The sequence below is a fragment of the Mirounga leonina genome, unplaced genomic scaffold (assembly GCF_011800145.1).
Source record: "Mirounga leonina isolate KUSES-001 unplaced genomic scaffold, KU_Mleo_1.0 Mir_115, whole genome shotgun sequence".
In the NCBI taxonomy this organism is placed as follows: Eukaryota; Metazoa; Chordata; class Mammalia; order Carnivora; family Phocidae; genus Mirounga; species Mirounga leonina.
Genome location: NW_023270268.1, coordinates 2,356,669 through 2,375,988, shown reverse-complemented (window position 1 = coordinate 2,375,988; position 19,320 = coordinate 2,356,669). Strand labels below are relative to the sequence as shown.

The window sequence follows — 19,320 nt, the reverse complement described above, 5'->3', positions numbered from 1 at the left end:
TTACATAAAATAAACGTAATTGTACATTTTGAATTTGACAATTATACAACTGTTGTAACCACCTCTTTCATCAGCTTCTCTTCTGATATTTTTCACCTTAGTTTTGCCTTCATTGTAAGTGAAATTATGCAGTATATTTTTATTTTTTCCACAATTCTGATTTTATTGACGTATTAGAAATATACTTGAACATTTTATAACTTAATGAAAGATCTTTTATTATCACCCTTTCTTAATACCTAGTTTGTCCCTTTTTTAAAAAAAGATGTGTTTTTATTTTTATTGTAATTACAGTTAGTTAACATACAGTGTTAGTTTCAGGTGTACAATATAGTGATTGGACACTTCCATACATCCCCTGGTGCTCATCACAACAAGTGCACTCCTTAAATAGTATATTCTTTTTTGATTTTGGCTTTTCCCAGCAAGTGTAATCCTTTCAAATGCATGAATCTGAAAAATTGTGCAGATTCTGTTTCTCTGTTGATACAGAAGTTCTATTTCTGTTTTTGAACTGGAAGAATTTTTAAATACTCCAGTTTTATTTAAGTAAACCAGTTTATTAAAAACTATATTTGGTAGGCAGTAATCCAAAACACATCTCTGGGGGCACCTACATGGCTCTGTCAGGTAAGCAACCAATGCTTGATTTCGGCTCAGGTCATGATAATCCGTATTTGTCAGCTCTGTGGTGGGTTTGGAGCCTGCTTAAGATTCTCTCTCTCTCCCTCTGCCCCTCCCTCTCCTCCTCTAAAAAAATAACACAATTCTGGCATGTTCTCTCTCGCTCGCTCCTTTTTTTAAAGATTTTATTTATTTATTTGACAGAGAGAGAGAAAGAAGCCTGCATGAGCTGGGGGAGGGAGAAACAGATTCCCCACTGAGCAAGGAGCCAAGTGCTTGGCTGGATCCCAGGACTCTGGGATCATGACCTGAACCGAAGGCAGACGCTTAACTGATTAAGCCGCCCAGGCGCCCCACAATTCTGGCATGTTCTAAAGTGACACTCAGTGTCCTGTAATATAACTTGGATCTGTTGGAGGAACCCCCAAGCACAGGTGTGTCACTTGTCAGCATCAAGACTGTGGGCCCTTGTTAAGGCCTTCTGGAAGTGTGAGAGAAGCTCCAGGCAGTGGGCAGGGTGGGTCTTGATGGGTATGGTCAGTCGGGAACGTGCCTCAGGCTGCATGGGTTGGGCAAAGATAACAAGACTCCAGCCTGAAAACCAGAGTCTGACCAGGAGACACGTGAGTAAATGGTCCAGGAAGCGAGGGAGCTCTTGCAGGTTGGGTTCCCCAGGGGCAGACGCTGGAGAATGAGTTTATCAGCAGCTGTGCGAGGCAGGGAGGAAGCAGGATGGAGGCAGGCCCAGTGAGGGCATGACTGTCATGCCCTGGCTGCGCGGGGAGCAGAGCCTGACTTTCTGTCTGGGTTAGGAAGGATAGAGCTGTTAGAGGGAGGATATTCCAGGTAACAGAAATGGGATGGACAGACACTTAGCTGCATTCCCTCTCCCCTTCATGCGCACCCTCAGAGTTGCCATGGATATTGTCCCACATGTAGTGTTTTCTGATCTCATGATTAATAATTTTAAAAAATTAGGGGTGTCTGGCTGGCTCAGAAGAGCATGTGATTCTTGATCTCGGGGTCATGAGTTTGAGCCAGACACTCATTGGGGGTAGAGATTACTTAAATATTTTATAAAAAGAGAGCAAAAGGATTGTGTCTTTTTGTGACTTCACAAAGGCTCTGAGAACTGCTAACCATAGCTCAGCGTGGGAGGTGCTATCTCTGTATGCTGCTTTTCCTGCTCCAAATCCCCATGCCTCCTTCCCACCTCACCTCTGCCCTTAGAGCTCCCCTGCGGGGCGGGGGGGCGGTTTCCAGCCCCACAGGGTTCAAAATCCCAGAAAAACATACTTGGCTATATCATCCTTTTTTGCCTCTGACAGACCCTTTCTTGAATCAGGTTTACTGCTGTACCCTCAGCTTGCTTGCTTGCTTTTTTTCTTTCCTTTCTCTCATGTTATTTGAGAGAGAGCAAGCACAAGCAGGGGGAGTGGCAGGCAGAGGGAGAAGCAGGCTCCCCGCTGAGAAAGGAGCCCAATGTGGGACTAGATGTGGGACTCGATCCCAGGAACCTGGGATCGTGACCTGAGCTGAAGGCAGATGCTTAACCAACTGAGCCACCCAGGTGTCCCGTGTACCATCAGCTTTAAATAAAAGGAGTTGGCCATGGTAAGAAGAATTTGTGAACCTATTTTGTCTGTGACTCTGGCAAAACTGGAAGGCATTGTCTGCTGGGCTGCCTAGGATGTCCTCATTCTTTGGGGTTTCATCTTTGAGAATCAGTGCTGGAGTGGTTTTCTTCCAGGATCCCTTTCATACTTTTTAATAATTCTGACATTCCCCAGAATGACCATAGATTGTTTTTTTTCTCTTTTTATCAAATCTGCAAGTAAGCTCAGCCAAATTCAAGCATTAAATTTGGAAACAATTTACTCATCTAATTATCTGTGCCTTTTTATTTGTTTTTTAGCTTTACGAAGGTAATGGTTCTGGTTTTGTGTATGTCAGTATCAAAAGCTGTGTGCTCAGGGAGAAGAAACAGTGTGAGGTCCCTGAGACACGGGAACATGGCAGGGTTGCTAGAATATAAAATGGGGACCCACGTGCCTGACTCTGGGGCTCTGGGACCTGGTCCCACAGCAGGAAAATAGGTGATAGGGAGGGAAAGGAGCTTTTATTTTTATTTTTTTAAGATTTTATTTGAGGGAGAGAGCTAGTGAGAGAGAGCACGAGTGGGGGGCGGTGAATGGGGAGAAGCAGGCTCCTCACTGAGCAGGGAGCCTGATGCGGGGCTCCATCCCAGGACTCCAGGACCATGACCTGAGCGGAAGGCAGACACTTAACCAACTGAGCCACCCAGGCACCTGGGAAAGGAGCTTTTAAAGGGTTTGAGTAAGCCTTGTGAGTTGGGGCCCTGGAGGACTGGGGCCCTGCTACATGGTGTTGGAAAGAGAGGGGACAGTGTTCATTGGAAGTGTGAAATTTTCTCCTAAAAATAGGGAAGGGAGGGGGGGCACCTGGCTGGCTCAGTCCAAGGAGCATGCGACTCTTGATCTCAGCGTTTTGAGTTCTAGCTCCACACTGGGGAGAGAGATTATTTTAAAAAATAAAATAGGGAAGGGAACATTGATATGGCTTTGGGGGTAGCACAGAAACCTCAAGTGAACAGCACATGACTTTTTCAGGATCTTCAAACTAATGCTTCTCTGTTGGTACCAGCTACCGCATTGAGTCTGAAGCTGTTAGAGCTTAACAGCATTCCTCTCTGTTTTCAATCCTTCCTTTTCAAATTTGCCACGTTCATAGAGCCTAAACATTTGGTCTGGAGCTGAGCAGGCTGGTCTGCCCTCAGTTTGGCCTGTTCTTGGACACCCCAGTCCATGGATACCCCACTCCACCATGGGAATGAATCTCATTCAGCTAGCTGGCCAGATAGGCAGTCCAAATCTTTTACCCTAACCCTTGTGATCAGAGGTGCCTCGACATGTAAGATTTCTGAGTTTAGAAAGTTAATATTGTGTACATATATATATATTAAGTAACAACACCACAAAATAATGAATATTAGCATTTCTCCAGTCAAGTGCGTGAACTCTCACACTAAATGGTATAGGTAAAGGTCATAAATCATTTTCATGCCTGTTTGGGTTTTGCTGCCAAATAGCTTATGTAAACACTTTCGGTTTTCAGAGCTTGTTGGATTTTGGAATTGCAGAAAGGGCATCCTGGGTTTGTATGGGACCTCAGTGTTTGTGTCCCTGGGTGTTGGAACAATACCCTTTGGGACTGATAGGTGTTATTTTTATTGACACCTCTTTCCGTGTACATTGTCCGGAGACCCCTTCCACTGTCCACCTCTAGAGACACCCCCAACTAGCAGGGCCTCCTCCCCCCCCCCCCCCCCCCCCGTGCTTTTGTGTTTGGGACAATCCCCTTAGCCACTTGAGGATACGAAACACAAGGCTTGCTTTATTGCTGCTCCTCTGGGCTTCTTTTCAATCTCAGTGTCCACTGAAGCCTTCCAGCCAAGCAGAAGTGGACCTTCACTCCCAGTCCCAACATTGACCACCTCATCTGGTGTCCCCTTGCTGGCTTTTTGTGTACGTTTGGTCCTGTCAGGTACAGAAACTGGCGCTTGACAACCTTCTTTTTTTCATTTGGGTGGACGTTGACCAGACTTAAACGTTAGTAAGTTCGAGAATCCTTGCTATCCACCCTTGCAAGTATATTTTCTTTTTAATACATCAAGTGATAGAGTGACCGTATATATTGCCAAATTGGAAGAAATGGAGGTATATAAAGAACAGGGATAATGCAACACAGCATTACTTGAGATTTTTTAAAAATCAGGAAATGGCTTTAAAATTCGATCAGCAGGTACTAATTAAATAAGTTGTGGTACATCCACAGGCAACTTACCATGCAGCTATTTATAAAACAGCTTGACCCAGAACATTTTCCAAGTTAATACAGTTAAGTGAAAAAAGGCTGGTATAATGTACTCCTACTTGTGTCTTTAAAAAAATTCAGAATACAGAATGTAACGTGTTTTTAGATGGTGACCTAAAAAAGAAACAATTGAGTGAGAAACTGGGAAATTTTTAAAACTATTTGCATTTATCATTTTGCACTAAAAATGCATGTATGTTCCCTAGTATTTTTTTTTTTTTTAATAAAGATTTTATTTTTAGGTAATGTCTACACACAACGTGGGGCTCAAGCTCACAGCGCTGAGATCAAGAGTCTCACACACTACTAACTGAGCCAGCCAGGCACCGTCCTAAAAGATTTTTTTTAATGCTTCAGCACATCTCGCCCCCTCCCTCCCTCTTCCTCCCCTTAACTTGTCCTTAGCTAGGGTCCACCAACTTGAGCTGGTAGTGATTGTGCATGCAGAGGGTACAGATTCCTTTCTTTCCCCTCTTCCCTGGGCCCCCAGATCACAGCTCTGGAGCAGCACGTGGCCAGAGATGCAGGGGGACTTCTTCCTCAGGTTTGGACTGTGGTTTTGGAGCACTGGCAGTCTGTTTATTTTTCCTAAATCAAGTAAAACCTGGTTTTGATATTATTTCACAGACTTCGTTTCAGACTGGCTGGACTCTGGTCCTTGAACTTGGTTTAGTGTTTTGGGTTTCAGATTGTGCAGGGTGGCCTACACAGGTAAGGCTTTTGGTCTTCACCCGCCACCCTCCACTTCATTTCTGTAGTGGGACGCTTAGAAACCCTCTTGCGTGGGTGGTGACCTCCTTTTGTCCAGGCCTATGTTTGTGGGAGGCCAAATACCCCAGTTGCTTTAAGGGATGTAAAAGAAATCTCATAAACGTTAAGTGTACAGCAGTTACTATATTTCGATTGGGGCATCTCAATGAGGAGCAGCCCCTCCATCCTTTGAGTTTACATTCCTCAGTGAAGTGGGTAGTTGTATTTTAAACTGGAAGCCCGTTCTTCATGGTGCTCTCATAGGAGTCCCCTGGGGGGGGGTGTGTGTGCGCGCGCGCTTGTTGGATCACAGGTAGTATAAAAAGTAGATTCCAGAAACGAACACACAGTCTTGTTCATTAACAAAGCACTTTATTTAAGCACTGGCTAAGGTAAACTTGCCTACTTGGTATTTTTATTTATTTATTTTTTCGTTAACGTCCCTCCTTCCTCTCCTGCTGGGCCCACATTCCTAGGTCTTTGTCTGTGCCTGGTATTTTAGAAATTATGGCAGAGGAAGGCAGTGGGTGGGGCGTTCTGGAAGCTGGGGGCAGGGAAGAGGGTGGTCACTTGCAAGGTCAGAGGTCGAGCCTGCTCCATTCAGCTGGGGCAGCCAGATTGTCGCCAGGCGAGGGGGGGAGGGGGGCTGGAGGGGGCGTGTCGTGCATCTGCCCGGGAAGCCCCAAACAGGCAGCTCCAGGCCCTGAATTCCTGCCGCCCGAGGACCGCTCCTCCCTCCCCCACCTTCCGGAGCCACAGTTCACGGCCTCTGCCACATTTCTAGCCCTTTGGAAGACGTGGGTTCCAGTTTATTCTTTTGTAAAATAATCTTCCAGCTATTGCAGAGAGAATTGCACCCATGCGAACCCTTACTATTGCTCGTGTTTTCACAAGCTCTAAAATTGTGGGGTTTTGACCTTAGAAATGGCAGGTAGAGGAGATACGGGGCTTCTAAATGGAACATGAAATCTTCCCAAAGTTTTATGCCAAAGTTTAGCTAGATGGTTTATAAAAATTGACCGTATTTTCAGTTTTTGGGCACTTTTAAAATTCGATAGTTTATTAATTATAAGCACCACTAGGACTATGCCGTTTTACTCACCCATAGCTTTTTATTACGAACCAGCTGGGTGTCCCCCAGCACCAGCCCCACCTCTGTGGTGTCCCCACAGTCCTGGCACTGCAGAGCACTGGAGCCTCCAAAATCAGTGTGCTCTAGGCACTTAGAGCTGCATCAGTCCTGTGACATGATGCCAGGCGGGATTGCCTCCAGACACCTCTGCCCAGTTGAGAGATCGTGGGCTAGGTATCTAAAGGGGCCCCGGGGCCAGGGCTTTGGGCACCCTGCTGCCACTTGTTCTGACCAGGATTTCTTTTCTGGCTACTTACTCTGCAGAATGCTTGAAAAACCTACCATTTGCAGGATACCGCCTATGCACATCATCATCCAGGCTCTGGATTGTAAAAACCTAAAACCCAGAAAAATCACTTTGGTTCCTTGGCAGTCACATAATTGGTGCCTGGCTTCCTTGGTCGGCCCAGAATTACTTCTTTTCTTTCTTTCTTTCTTTTTTTTTTTATTAAAGATTTTACTTATTTATTTGACAGAGACACAGCGAGAGAGGGAACACAAGCAGGGGGAGTGGGAGAGGGAGAAGCAGGCTTCCCGCGGAGCAGGGAGCCCAATGCGGGGCTCGATCCCAGGACCCTGGGAGCATGACCTGAGCCGAAGGCGGCAGACGCTTAACGACTGAGCCACCCAGGCGCCCTGGTCCAGAATTATTTCAAAGCCTTTTGGTTTGTGCTGTTGAGTCCCTGAAATAGGGCTCTTGGGATTTCAGGGATAGAAGTGGTCTCCAGAGGCACCTAGCCAGACCCCTTGTGTTTCATATATGAGCCAAGCCCAGTCAGGTGACTGGATGGATGGCCCCATGGCTAGATGATGCCAGGCTCGGGCTAACACCCTCAGGTTCTTTTCCATTCACTGTACAAGCGAGAACAGTTATGCTTGCACAGACTAAAGAAAGCAAGGGGCCTCCAGTCAGTCCACACAGCTGTTCAGAGAAGAGATGAAGAGGAGATTCTTCGCTGTTGGGCAGGGGCAGAAGACAGAAGGTTCAGAGACATGTTCCATTCAGATGTAAAAGGAACCTGCAGATGGGAGGTTTTCACACTTCACATCATAGAAGTGATACCTTTATTCCTATGACAAATGGAGGAAGCAAAGGGAAGACATGAGGTCGAGTTGTTGAAACGGGAGCGGGGGTTGCTGTAGCAGAACATTGTAAAAAGAGACTGTCCAGGAATTCCTCTCAAGTTACCAGTTCAGCATCTTTTGGTTAGTATTTAAGGTTAGCTTGGGAATTTTAGCTTTATCAGATTAGAAAGATTAGATCAACTCTAAATGGTGAATCTGTTTTAAAAAGTGATTGGTCTTGGGGCGCCTGGGTGGCTCAGTTGGTTAAGCGTCTGACTCTTGATTTCAGCCCAGGTCATGATCTCAGGGTCATGGGATTGAGGCCCATGTCAGGCTCCATCCTGAGTGTGGAGCCTGCTTGAGATCCTCTCTCTCCCTCTGTTCCCCCCCTCCCCTGCAAAAACACAATTGGTCTTGAAGGCAAATTACTGTCACCAGATTTCAGTCTCCCGAGGTTGCTGGAGAACTGTACAGGACAAGGCGTCCTAGTCCAGTCACAAACCTGATCCCATTTCCCCCTTACAATATGGAGCCCATAAAACCTGCCATATCAGGACCATTTCCTAGAAATAGGAACATAATATCCTAAATCTTTTCCCTGCTTCTGAATCCAGAAGTTCCTGGAGAAGCAGCCTAACCCACGCAGGATCACTCACCTCCCTTTTAACTCTCTGCATCCTGAGTCGAATAGGCCTGTTTCCCTGACTGAGCTCGGTTTCCTAGTGGACATCCTCTGTGCCAATGTGTTGGTTAGTTAATAAAATAACCTGAAGTGGGGGGCACCTAGGTGGCTCCCTCAGTTGTCTGCTCAGGTCATGATCTCACCAGGTCAGGGCTATGGGCTCAGTGGGGAGTCTGCTTGAGATTTTCCCTCTGCCCCTCCCCCCACTCACACGATAGCACGTGCACTCAAATAAGTGAATCTTTAAGATAACCTGAAGAGAAGAGAAGCGGCATTCTCACTCCTACCCTGTGGGTCTTTCTAATGGGAACATTGCAGCCCTCCCACCCCATCTCCGTGTCCTGTAACACTCTGCCTCCTTCTGGGCCAGGGTGAGCTCCTGTTCTGTTCCACACAGAATCACCTTGCCTCAAGTCTCACATCCTGGACTCCATGATACCTAGTAAGGTGCTTAGTGCTCTGAAGAGCTGGTGTCAGGAATGTCTCGGAACCAGCTCTTCAGAAGGCTCACGTTGGCCTCCCTGTTCTGCCCCTGCTTGCTGTGTGGCCCCAAGACGTCATGACCTCTTGTCTTCATCTGGGGATTAAGCGTGTTGTGTGTGAGAGCAGCCCCTCGGACACCGCTTCCCTGTCTGTTGCATGTTGGCTGGCTTTTCCTCACACCCAGGTATACCAACGGCAAATTTAAGCACTGCTCTTGAAAGCAATCCAGCAAACATTTACACAGAGTGGTGCTAAGTGCTCTGCTTTGTGGAGGGATACAGCTAGACTGGCCCAGTTTCCGTGCCAAGGAGCTTTCGCTCTTGAGAGCTCCTCATTCACCAGCAGGTGGAGGTTGTGCCAACCCTTCTCCCCTCCCAGCATGCTGGGCCCCAGGGAAATGCAGAACATCCCATCAAGCAGTTCTGTCAGCACGGGCTGCCTCGCAGGGTCAACTCCTTGGAACAACTTGGCAGGAAGAAGAAAGACAAGAAGCTGGCTGACCTACCACAGCTTTTTGCCTTCCTTCCAGAAGCTTCAGCCTGTAGCTTGCTTGAGTGCCTGGGAGAACCGTGCTTTGCGCTTTGAACTAATCTCCTTGGTGGGGAGGGTGGCTGCAAGCTGTGGTGTGAGGGTAATTCTGGCTCCTAGCCATGTTTCACAGACCCAGAGACTGGGGTGGCAAGACAGATTTTTCTGGTATATGCTTTCATTTGGGCCCCCAGTCTCAGACCAAGGAAACACAATCTCAGAACTTTTCTGGGTAATTAATCTGAGATACAGGGGAAAATCTCTTATGCCAGGGGGATTGTTTTATTTCACCTTTGCCTTTGCAGGGTCTCAGTTATACTTCTGAATGAAACTGGAGTGGACAGAGGGCACTGGTTGTTTTCTCCTTGATCTGGGCCGAGGGCGTAGGGAGGGCCGGTTGTGCTCACGTTGACTGTGCTTGCTAATTGGGAAGGAGGTGGCTGAGGGTCTGGAGTCCACAGAGCACCCCCGCGGCTGCCCCCTCCCCGCTAGTCCCGAATCTCTCCTTCATGCCTGTCCGCTCTCTGGTCCGCAGGTGCTGCACTTGTACTGTGACACCTGCTCGGTGCCCATCTGTCGTGAGTGTACGATGGGCCGGCACGGGGGCCACAGCTTTATCTACCTCCAGGAGGCGCTGCAGGACTCGCGGGCACTTACCATCCAGCTGCTGGCTGACGCGCAGCAGGGCCGCCAGGCAATCCAGGTCAGTCCTAACCCGCCCTTCACCTGTTTCCCTTGTTCTTTCTTACACAGAAAACCTTTCTCGCTCCCTTTCAGATGGCATGTGTAGATTACTGGGCAGGCTCCAGTGCGTGGGAGCATGGAACAATGACCCAAATGAGCTCATGTGACATCCACACAGCAGTAATCCCTTGGGGAGGTGGAGGGTTCAGGAAGATGAGAGGGGTGTGGCCTAAGTCGACTAGCCAGTCACAGCTTGTCTAGCTGGGCCCCCACCACGTCATCTGCCTGTTTCTCATCCGGCCCCTTCCCCAGATACCAAGTGGGCATTAGCATCCCTCAGTCAGGACTGCAGAAGGACTGGGTACTTAACGCTTTCCAGATGGATAACCTCTGCTGTTCAGATTGATTTATCGGTGAAAAATAAGTGAGCAACAGAAGTTTATCGCAGACTCTTCCCTAAGTAATGAAGTCACCTCCTGCTAACTGAGACCCTTGCTTCTGTTGAGTCTCCATCCCTTTGGGGTTAGGAAGGGACACGTGTAACTTTGAGGCATAGAAAAGTTCTTTTACAGCTATGGGATGGCATGCCTGAAATGATTTTAAAATCGTGTCCAGGTGACAAGGTTTCAAGAAAGGAAAACATCATGAGATGTTTTCCTTATCTGGTAGGATAAAGCTTGAAAATCAGGAAACATTGCTAATCGTTGAGCAAAAATTGAATGGGAAACCGTTATTTACATTCTTAGAGTATTTGAATAAGTGAATTGTTTAAAAAATAAGATCCTGGGGTGCCTGGGTGGCTCAGTCGATTAAGCTCAAGTCATGATCCCGGAGTCCCGGGATTGATCCCCGCATCGGGCTCCCTGCTCAGTGGTGAGTCTGCTTCTCCCTCTCCCACTCCCCCTGCTTGTGCTCTCTCTCTTTCTCTCTGTCAAATAAATAAATAAATCTTAAAAAAAAAAAAAATAAGATCCCCTTTTTTTGGATATGGTGAAGAATTGATCATGTGCTTTAAAGAAGGGGCAGAAGGTAAGTTTCTCAGCAGCTATCATATTCCTATGCATGGTATTGAAGTAGTCTCTCTGAAGACTCAGATTATCTGATACTCAACTCATACAATTAGAGGTTTGAGAGTCTGTGTTTCTGCAGTGACTAATTCTGGCATATTCTTAGGCCAGAGTGGCCTGCTTTCTTTTATATGCCTTCGGAGTGGCTCTTGGTCGCTCGTAAATTATTGTTTGCCAGCATCCACACTAGTGCATAGTTCTATTTTATTTCTGTTTTGGTGAACTTGTCCCTGTGGATGAAGTGGTTTGTGGCTTCCCTTTTTATCCCACTACCATTAGAACCTGGTCATTTGCCTTACGGTGCTGCTGTCTCCTGGATTCTGGCTGCTGTCAGCATCACCTGGGGGAACTTAAAGACCTGCTGTCTGGGTCCTGCCCCCAGAATGTGGTATTACCTTACCAACTCCTTTCTCTCCTTGGAGATTGAGAACACGCAGGGGTCCTTGAAACATGTTTGAAAGAATTGCTGGTGCTCTCCGCTTCCTGGGATCCACCACTCTGGAGACAAAAATGAGTTGTCATAATTTGCTGGAAGCTTAAGGAGAGATCTGTGGTTAAAATGATGAGATGTTAAGGAGGTGGAAATTTGAACTTTATATAGAGAGGAGAGAGAAGTTGACGTGCAGAAGGTTTTGTCTGCAGTGCTTAACTTCCTACAACAAATCTAGTCCGTGTTCACTGAGCGTCTGCTCTGTGAGTAGTGAAAACCTCGGGGGGTGCCTGGGTGGCTCAGTCGGTTGGGCATCCACCTTCAGCTCAGGTCATGATCTCGGGGTCCTGGGATCGAGCCCCTCATCAGGCTCCCTGCTCAGTGGGGAGTCAGCTTCTCCCTCTCCCTTTGTGTTCTCTCTCCCTCTCTTAACAAATAAATAAAATCTTAAAAAAAAAAAAAAGCAGCAGCAGAAAGAACTCCAGGATGAAATTCAAATGTGAGTTGGTACCGTGGTGCCTGATGGGCATTTTGGGTGGAGGAGACAAGTGGCAGATGGATATTTGGGCTGAGGTGGAAGGCTCAGTTTGTTAATTATCTATATGGCCACATCCAGGTACACCTGCTGAACATCAACTGCATCAATTGTGAATTGACTTCTTGAAAGTCCTTGTGTAACTAAGTGTGTGGGGCAGGGGAAGGGTACCTTTTTGTGACTCTTGGTTATAATTCTTTAGAACCTATACTCGGCTCGTGTTCTGAAGATTGGGGTAGGATTGGCTACCCATTTCTGTCTGAATGTTCTTAACAGGTTCTCAATACATTGACCATTCCTAAGACTATCTGGGGACCCTCTAATGAAAGTAGAGAGGTTCCTATGTGTTAAGAAGGAAGTCCCCTGGGTGTTGGTGGAAAAAACATTGCCCCTCTTTCCCTCGGAGTGCACTGATGCCAGCACGTGCCTTTGGGGGAAGGGAAGTTGAGGTAAAGATTCAGAACAAGTTAGTTTTGCTCAAAAATCATTGCCTGAAGAGCCAGTTTGTTCCCATGTGAACACTATAAACAAGCTCTGTCCCCAAGGTCAGAAGTAGGTATGACCCACTTTTCATTGTAAGTATTTTGCAAATGGGTAAGATCAGTCAGTTGTGGGTAACTGAAACTGATTGAGTGAGAATGGGGAGGAATTTGCATGTGTTCTGTGAATATTTAACTGAACCTCTGCTTTATTAAGGGAGAAAACAGTTCTGAAAGCTTCAGGTAGAATTCCTGTCTCAGGGACGCATCTCAAAGCCATTTAAAAAATACTCCTGGGGGGGGAAAAATACTCCTGGAAGACATTGGAAAAAGAAGTTACTATCTAGCACAGGGCATGCTTTTGTTTATTTTTATAAGGAGATAATAAGACTTGTGTGTGAATCTACAAGTGTTTTTTCCTTTGTTGGTCACCAAGCAATGGAAAGGATGACAGATACTGAGATTTTGAGAAGTTCCCCACAGGGTAAAGAAGTAACCTTGAAATGCCAGCAAAGGACACTACTCTGGGGGATGGGGTGCATGGTGCTTTGGGCACTTGATTTCTTTTCTTTCTTTCTTTTTTTTTTAGATTTTATTTACTTATTTGTCATAGAGGGAAGAGAGCGCGCACAAGTGGGGAAGCAGCAGGTAGGGGGAGAAGAAGGCTCCCCACTGAGCAAGGAGCCCGATGCGGGGCTAGATCCCAGGACCCTGGGGTCATGACCCGAGCCAAAGGCAGATGCTTAACCGACTGAGCCACCCAGGTGTCCCGAGACACTTGATTTCTTCTTGCAGTTGGTCAAAATGTTAATGAAGTAAACAGCCCAACCACTTAATTTTTATGCTGCCATTTAAGAGCTTTTATATTAAAGAATGCAGCAGATGGTATGAAGACTGATTTTTTTTTTTTTTTTAAGATTTTATTTATTTATTTGACAGAGAGAGAGGGAACACAAGCAGGGGGAGTGGGAGAGGGAGAAGCAGGCTTCTCGCGGAGCAGGGAGCCCAGTGCGGGGCTCGATCCCAGGACTCTGGGATCATGACCTGAGCCAAAGGCAGACACTAACAACTGAGCCACCCAGGCGCCCCATGATTTCTGTTCTTAATATGAATACTGAAGAAGGAAGGAGGAACACAGTCAATTACCATAAAATGTAGGGGAGCAGTAAGTTATTTTAAAATATACATATAATTGGTGCCACCACCCCCCCCTTTTTTTAAATCAATCCATTTAAACCAAAATACAGAATGATTCTGATCATGGGGTAGGAAGAGATTTTGATTTCTTTTATAAGGAACATTTAAATCGCAAGTTTGATTTGGACGTCATTGGTCTAAGAAACTGTCTTCAACTTGTTCATTTATTCTTTTTTTTTTTTTTAAAGATTTTATTTATTTATTTGAGACAGAATGAGAGAGAGAGAGCACATGAGAGGGGGGAGGGTCAGAGGGAGAAGCAGGCTCCCTGCCGAGCAGGGAGCCTGATGTGGGACTTGATCCAGGGACTCCAGGATCATGACCTGAGCCGAAGGCAGTCGCTTAACCAACTGAGCCACCCAGGCGCCCTGTTCATTTATTCTTAATAGTATTACTAAATAAACGAGTCACTTGGGAGCTTTTAAATATTTCTTGTTTGTACTGGCAAATTGGCAGATCCAAGAAACAGAAATAGGCTTTATTTTTTGCTAGTAACTTAAGACATCAAACTAAATAAGAGGTGTTAAAGGCATAGATTTAATAGGTTTAAATTCTGATAGCAAATACCAGAATAAAAACCTAACTAGGTTAAAGGATTATTGCATGAAAAGGAAGGGGACCAGTATTTAAAAAAAAAGAGAAACCCAAACTGAAGGTAGATATATGTTAAATACCTAAAGGCAGGAAAGCATTCTAAGATTAGAAGTGATACAAAAAACATGTGCATTTTTTTTTCAAATTTTTAAGCAATCTCTACACCCAACAGTGGGCTTAAACTCAGGAACCTGAGATCAAGAATCTCATGCTCTTCTGACTACAGCCAGCCAGGAGCCCCAAGAATTTGTGTATATTAAAAGGAGAGCAACTGGGGCATCTGGATGGCTCAGTTGGTTAAGCACCTGACTCTTGATCTCAGCTCAGGTCTTGATCTCAGTGTTGTGGGTTCGAGCCCAGTATGGAGCCTACTTAAAAGAAAAAAAAAAAAGGAAAACAACTAGAAGAGAAATAGTTACTCCGAGAAGATCATAATAGGTAAGTACAACTTTTTAAAAGAAAGGCACGAACAGGTGAAGGAATGAAAGAGATGGAGATACCTTCCAAAGGGACAATCCAGCCACTTAATGCAAACATACAGAAGTATATTCAGCCTGAGCAGTAAATCAATTAAAACGACACCAGAGTACTATTTTGGATAAGAAGCAAAGTATGTACACCACACTTAATCTTTGTGGGTGGGAGAACATGTTTTGAACAATATCCAGAGCTTTAAATGTGGAAGGAACTTATTTCCAAGGCCATGTCCTTTATCGTGAAGGTATGGATTGCACCCGTATGAATGGTCAGCAATAGGAGTTGGGGTTTTTTAGCCCCTTAATATTTATAGAATGTTCGTGATCACATTACAAAACGGTGTTGACTAAAATTAGCAGACCCTGAAGTTGCTTCAAGAAAAATTACTTAAAATAAGTAAACAATGCATAAAAAGATTATGGGAGGAAGTAGAAATAGGCCAAAATATAAATAGTGGTGGTTTTTTTTTGTTTTTAAAGATTTTATTTATCTATTTGACAGAGACAGAGATAGCGACAGCAGGAACACAAGCAGGGGGAGTGGGAGAGGGAGAAGCAGGCTTCCCGCGGAGCAGGGAGCCCGATGCGGGGCTCGATCCCAGGACCCTGGGATCATGACCTGAGCCGAAGGCAGACGCTTAACGACTGAGCCACCCAGGCCCCCCTAAATAGTGGTGTTTTACTGATTATGGTGGGACTGAGGCAAAATTTTTTCAGCTTTCTTGAGGAAAATTGATAGACAATGAACAGCATATATTTAAAGCATACCAGCATAACGTTCAACATGTATTTCACCCATGAAAACATCACCATAGTCAAGGTTAGGAACATGTCCATCACTTCCTAACATCCTTCATTCTGTTTCCATGTCCCCAAGCAATCATTCAACCGCTTTCTGTCATAGTTTAGAATTTTCTTCCGTTTTCATCAGGTAGGAGACGAATTTAGCCATAAGTAACAGGCTTTCACTCTGCTCCTAAATATGGTGGCTTAAATATGCAACGTTTTAATCTGTCCTGTTTAAAAAACTTAGTCTGGAGATACTGATAGTCACTGGAGAATCCTTCAGCTTTACCCCCCTGTACAGAGGTGTTGACATTCATCCCTCTGGCCACAAATGGCTGCCGGAACTCAAGATAACACATCTATATTCTGGACCATTGGAAGGAAACCGACATTCTCTGGCCTTTTATAAGATTTCCCAGAAGGCTTGCACAACACTTCTTCTGTCCATTGTCCAAAATCCAGTCTCACACATCAGTTGCAGGGGAGTTTGGTTTATTTGTTTTTCCTTCCAATTTTTTATTTAAATTCTAGTTAGTTGGGGTACCTGGGTGGCTCAGTCAGTTAAGTGTCTGCCTTTAGCTCAGGCCATGATCTCAGGGTCCTGGGAATGAGTCCTGCATCGGGCTCCCTGATCAGTGGGAAGTCTGCTTCTCCCTCTCCCTTTGACCTTCTCCCCCTGCTTGTGCTTTCACTCGCTCTCTCCGTCTCTCTCAATTGAATAAATAAAAAATAAATTCCACTTAGTTAACATACAGGATAAGATTAGTTTCCGGTTTAGAATTTAGTGATTCATCACTTACAACACCCAGTGCTCATCACGAGTGTCTTCCTTAATCCCCATCACCCATCTAGCCCATCCTCTCAGCCACCTCCCCTCCAGTAACCCTCAGTTTGTTCTCTATAGTTTAGAGTCTGTTTCTTGGTTTGCCTCTTTTTTGTCCCCACTATGTTCATCTGTTTTGTTTCTTAAATTCCACGTGTGAGTGAAGTCCTACAGCATTTGTCTTTCTCTGACTGGCTTATTTCACTTGGCATAATACACTTTAGCTCCATCCACATCGTTGCAAATAGCAAGATTTCGTTCTTTTTGATGGCTAAGTAATAATTCCTCTGTGTGTGTGTGTGTGTGTGTGTGTGTGTGTGTGTGTCCGTGTATCACATCTTTATCCATTCATTAATCGATGGACATTTGGGCCCTTTTCATAGTTTGGCTATTGTTGATAATGCTGCTATATACCTCAGGGTGCATGTATCCCTTCAAATCAGTTTTTTTATCCTTTAGGTAAATACCTGCTAGTTCAGTTGCCAGGTCATAAGGTAGTTCTATTTTTAACTTTTTGAGGAACCTCCATACTGTTTTCCAGAACGGCTGCACCAGTTTACATTACCACCAACAGTGTAAGAGGGTTCCCGTTTCTTTGCATCCTTGCTAACATCTGTTGTTTCCTGTGTTGTTAATTTTAGTCATTTGCAGGAGAGTTTTTATCCAAGTGCACTATAGCCTTAAATAAGGTAGACCTTTCTGTTACTTTTCATCTGATATTATTAGTAGAAAGTCAGTAGTCATGATAAGGGTGACTAGTCCTTTAGTGAACTTAAGTTGCCTGCGTGGTTAAAAAAGGAAACATTAGCCCTTTACATATTAAACAAAAGTGATAGATACTGTACCATTTAGCACAAAAATTAGGAGGACTGAGCTTGATGACTAAGCAAAATTTAAAATTTTGTAAATTAAAATGTAAGTTCATCTAGACTTTCTGGACTACTTTGGTTCCCTATTCTGTTTTTGTTCGATCCCTTTAATAGACCATGTAACCTGCAGGAACTCCTTGCCATGATGGAAAGTTGACCACAAGGAATGCTGAGAATGCCTACTATTTTATATAAATTTATATAAACTAGCCCAGAAAGTAGATCAAGAAAACGTTGTTTTTTGTTTTTTAAATTACAAATTACTGTTACAAATATGGAAATGGAAGAACAAAATTTAGTTGTTGTGCCCAAGATCCCAGATCTCATTAACCATCGGCCTTCTGTTTTTGTCAGTAAGAATTAGTGGTCCCTGTTTACCAAGGGCACCAAACCCGGCACTTTGTGTAAATAATGCCTGAGGTTGGGTGTCATTTTTTCCATTTTGCAGAGAGAAAACTTTGCTTGAAAGAGATTAAGTAACCCTCCAGAAGTCACACTAATAATGAGTAGAGGAATTGCAGTTTGAACCCAAAACTGATGGTCACCTCTCATTTGGGAGGCAGCTGTGCCCCCGCGTACCCTCCCTTCTCATGCATTTGCAAACAATATAAACAAATGTGATGAAAAATGGTTCAAGAATTTTAATACATCATGACCTAATTATTATTTTTCCCATGCCGTCTTAATTAGGATCCTTGGTTGCAGTTGAATGAAAGGAGATGAATAGTCTCAGGTGACTGGGTAGGAGAAAATATGAATCAGGCTTCAGGTGTCCAGGGACTCAGACCTTGATGCCAGCACTCTGTCACTTAGCTCTGCCTCTCTCCATGGTGACCTCATTCTTGCTGTTGAACATGGTTGGCATGCATGGGCATCTCTTCAATCTTGCACTGTTCCAGCAAGCCATCCTCAGGGAAAGAATGAGTTTCCTTTCTCCTCTCCTCTTCCCTTTTGGGGTGGAGGGAGAGGTTGGAACCTCCATTTGTAAAATTTCAGGGTAGGGCCCTTGATTGGCTTGGCGTCCTTCATTCCTCCTTGGGCACCATGCCTGGATGGTAGTGAAGCGTCCTCTGGACCAAATGAATATGCATGAAATGTCCCAAAAGTAAAGGCCACTAGCCACACCAAATCTGCAGGCAGATTTAAGTTCTTACCAACTTTATACCACCTTTAATGAGTATCAGTGACCTTTTACAATATATCTGAACTCTACAACTTGGGACTTGTGTGTTTTCATTTCCTTTTACCAGCTTTTGTTTAGAAAAAACTAGGAGCTCCATTCCCTTTCTTCAACCAGGGACATTTATCCATTATTAAATTACAAGTGTCAGATGTACAGTTGACTGTGAACCACAGTTTCTAAGTTATAACTCTGAGAGACTACTTGCCTATATTTAGCTTGAGAGTCTTAGTTCTAGAGAAAACACCCCGAAGTAAATTCTCCCAATTAATTCTATTTAGTCCTGTAAAAAGAATTTACCATAATGAGGGTCTAGAGTTACTGACAACAAAGGAAGCCTGAGAGATGTTTGTAGTGTACCTCATCAGTGTTTTAAGGGTGACCAGTCTTCCTGGAAGTATAACTTTTGGCCACTTGCGTAATTAGAGCTTTTCATAAGGTGCCCTGATCCCCTGGGTTGGGGGAGATACCCATAATCAAGATCAAGAATATAGTTGCTCTCTGTGTAAAGAGAGCCTTGATTATTTCAGTCACCCTTAAGACACCATTGACTGTAATATGCACATTTATTTTATATACACCTAAGAAAGGAAAAAGCCCATTGACAGTTTTAAGATGAATCATAGTTTCAAAGGTATTAAATGTGATAAAATTACACTTTAGAGTGAACTACAGTAGTTCCCATATCAGGTTTTGTGGTCTGTGAGTTTATGGGTGACATTTGCATTCTGTCATCTTCTGCCTGTCAGGACACTTTTCTTTTCCTTTTTTTTTTTTTTTTTAAAGATTTTATTTATTTATTTATTTGAGAGAAAGAGAGAGAGAGACAGAGAAACAGCATGAGAGAGGAGAGGGTCAGAGGGAGAAGCAGACTCCCTGCTGAGCCGGGAGCCCGATGTGGGACTCGATCCCGGGACTCCGGGATCATGACCCTGAGCCGAAGGCAGTTGCTTAACCAACTGAGCCACCCAGGTGCCGTCTTTTCCTTTTTTTTAAGATTTCTTTTTTTTTTTCAATTCATTTGACGAGAGAGAGAGAGAGA

The 19,320-nt window shown here is 44.7% G+C and overlaps 1 protein-coding gene across 1 annotated transcript in view; it reads left to right on the top strand.

Moving 5' to 3' along the window:
• TRIM71 (tripartite motif containing 71) overlaps window positions 1–19,320 on the top strand; it is a 65,530-nt gene that overhangs the window by 36,423 nt on the left and 9,787 nt on the right. Inside the window, exon 2 of the mRNA XM_034991637.1 lies at window positions 9,694–9,861. Within this exon, the coding sequence (XP_034847528.1) occupies window positions 9,694–9,861 (168 nt within the window). The remainder of the gene's footprint in view (window positions 1–9,693; window positions 9,862–19,320) is intronic.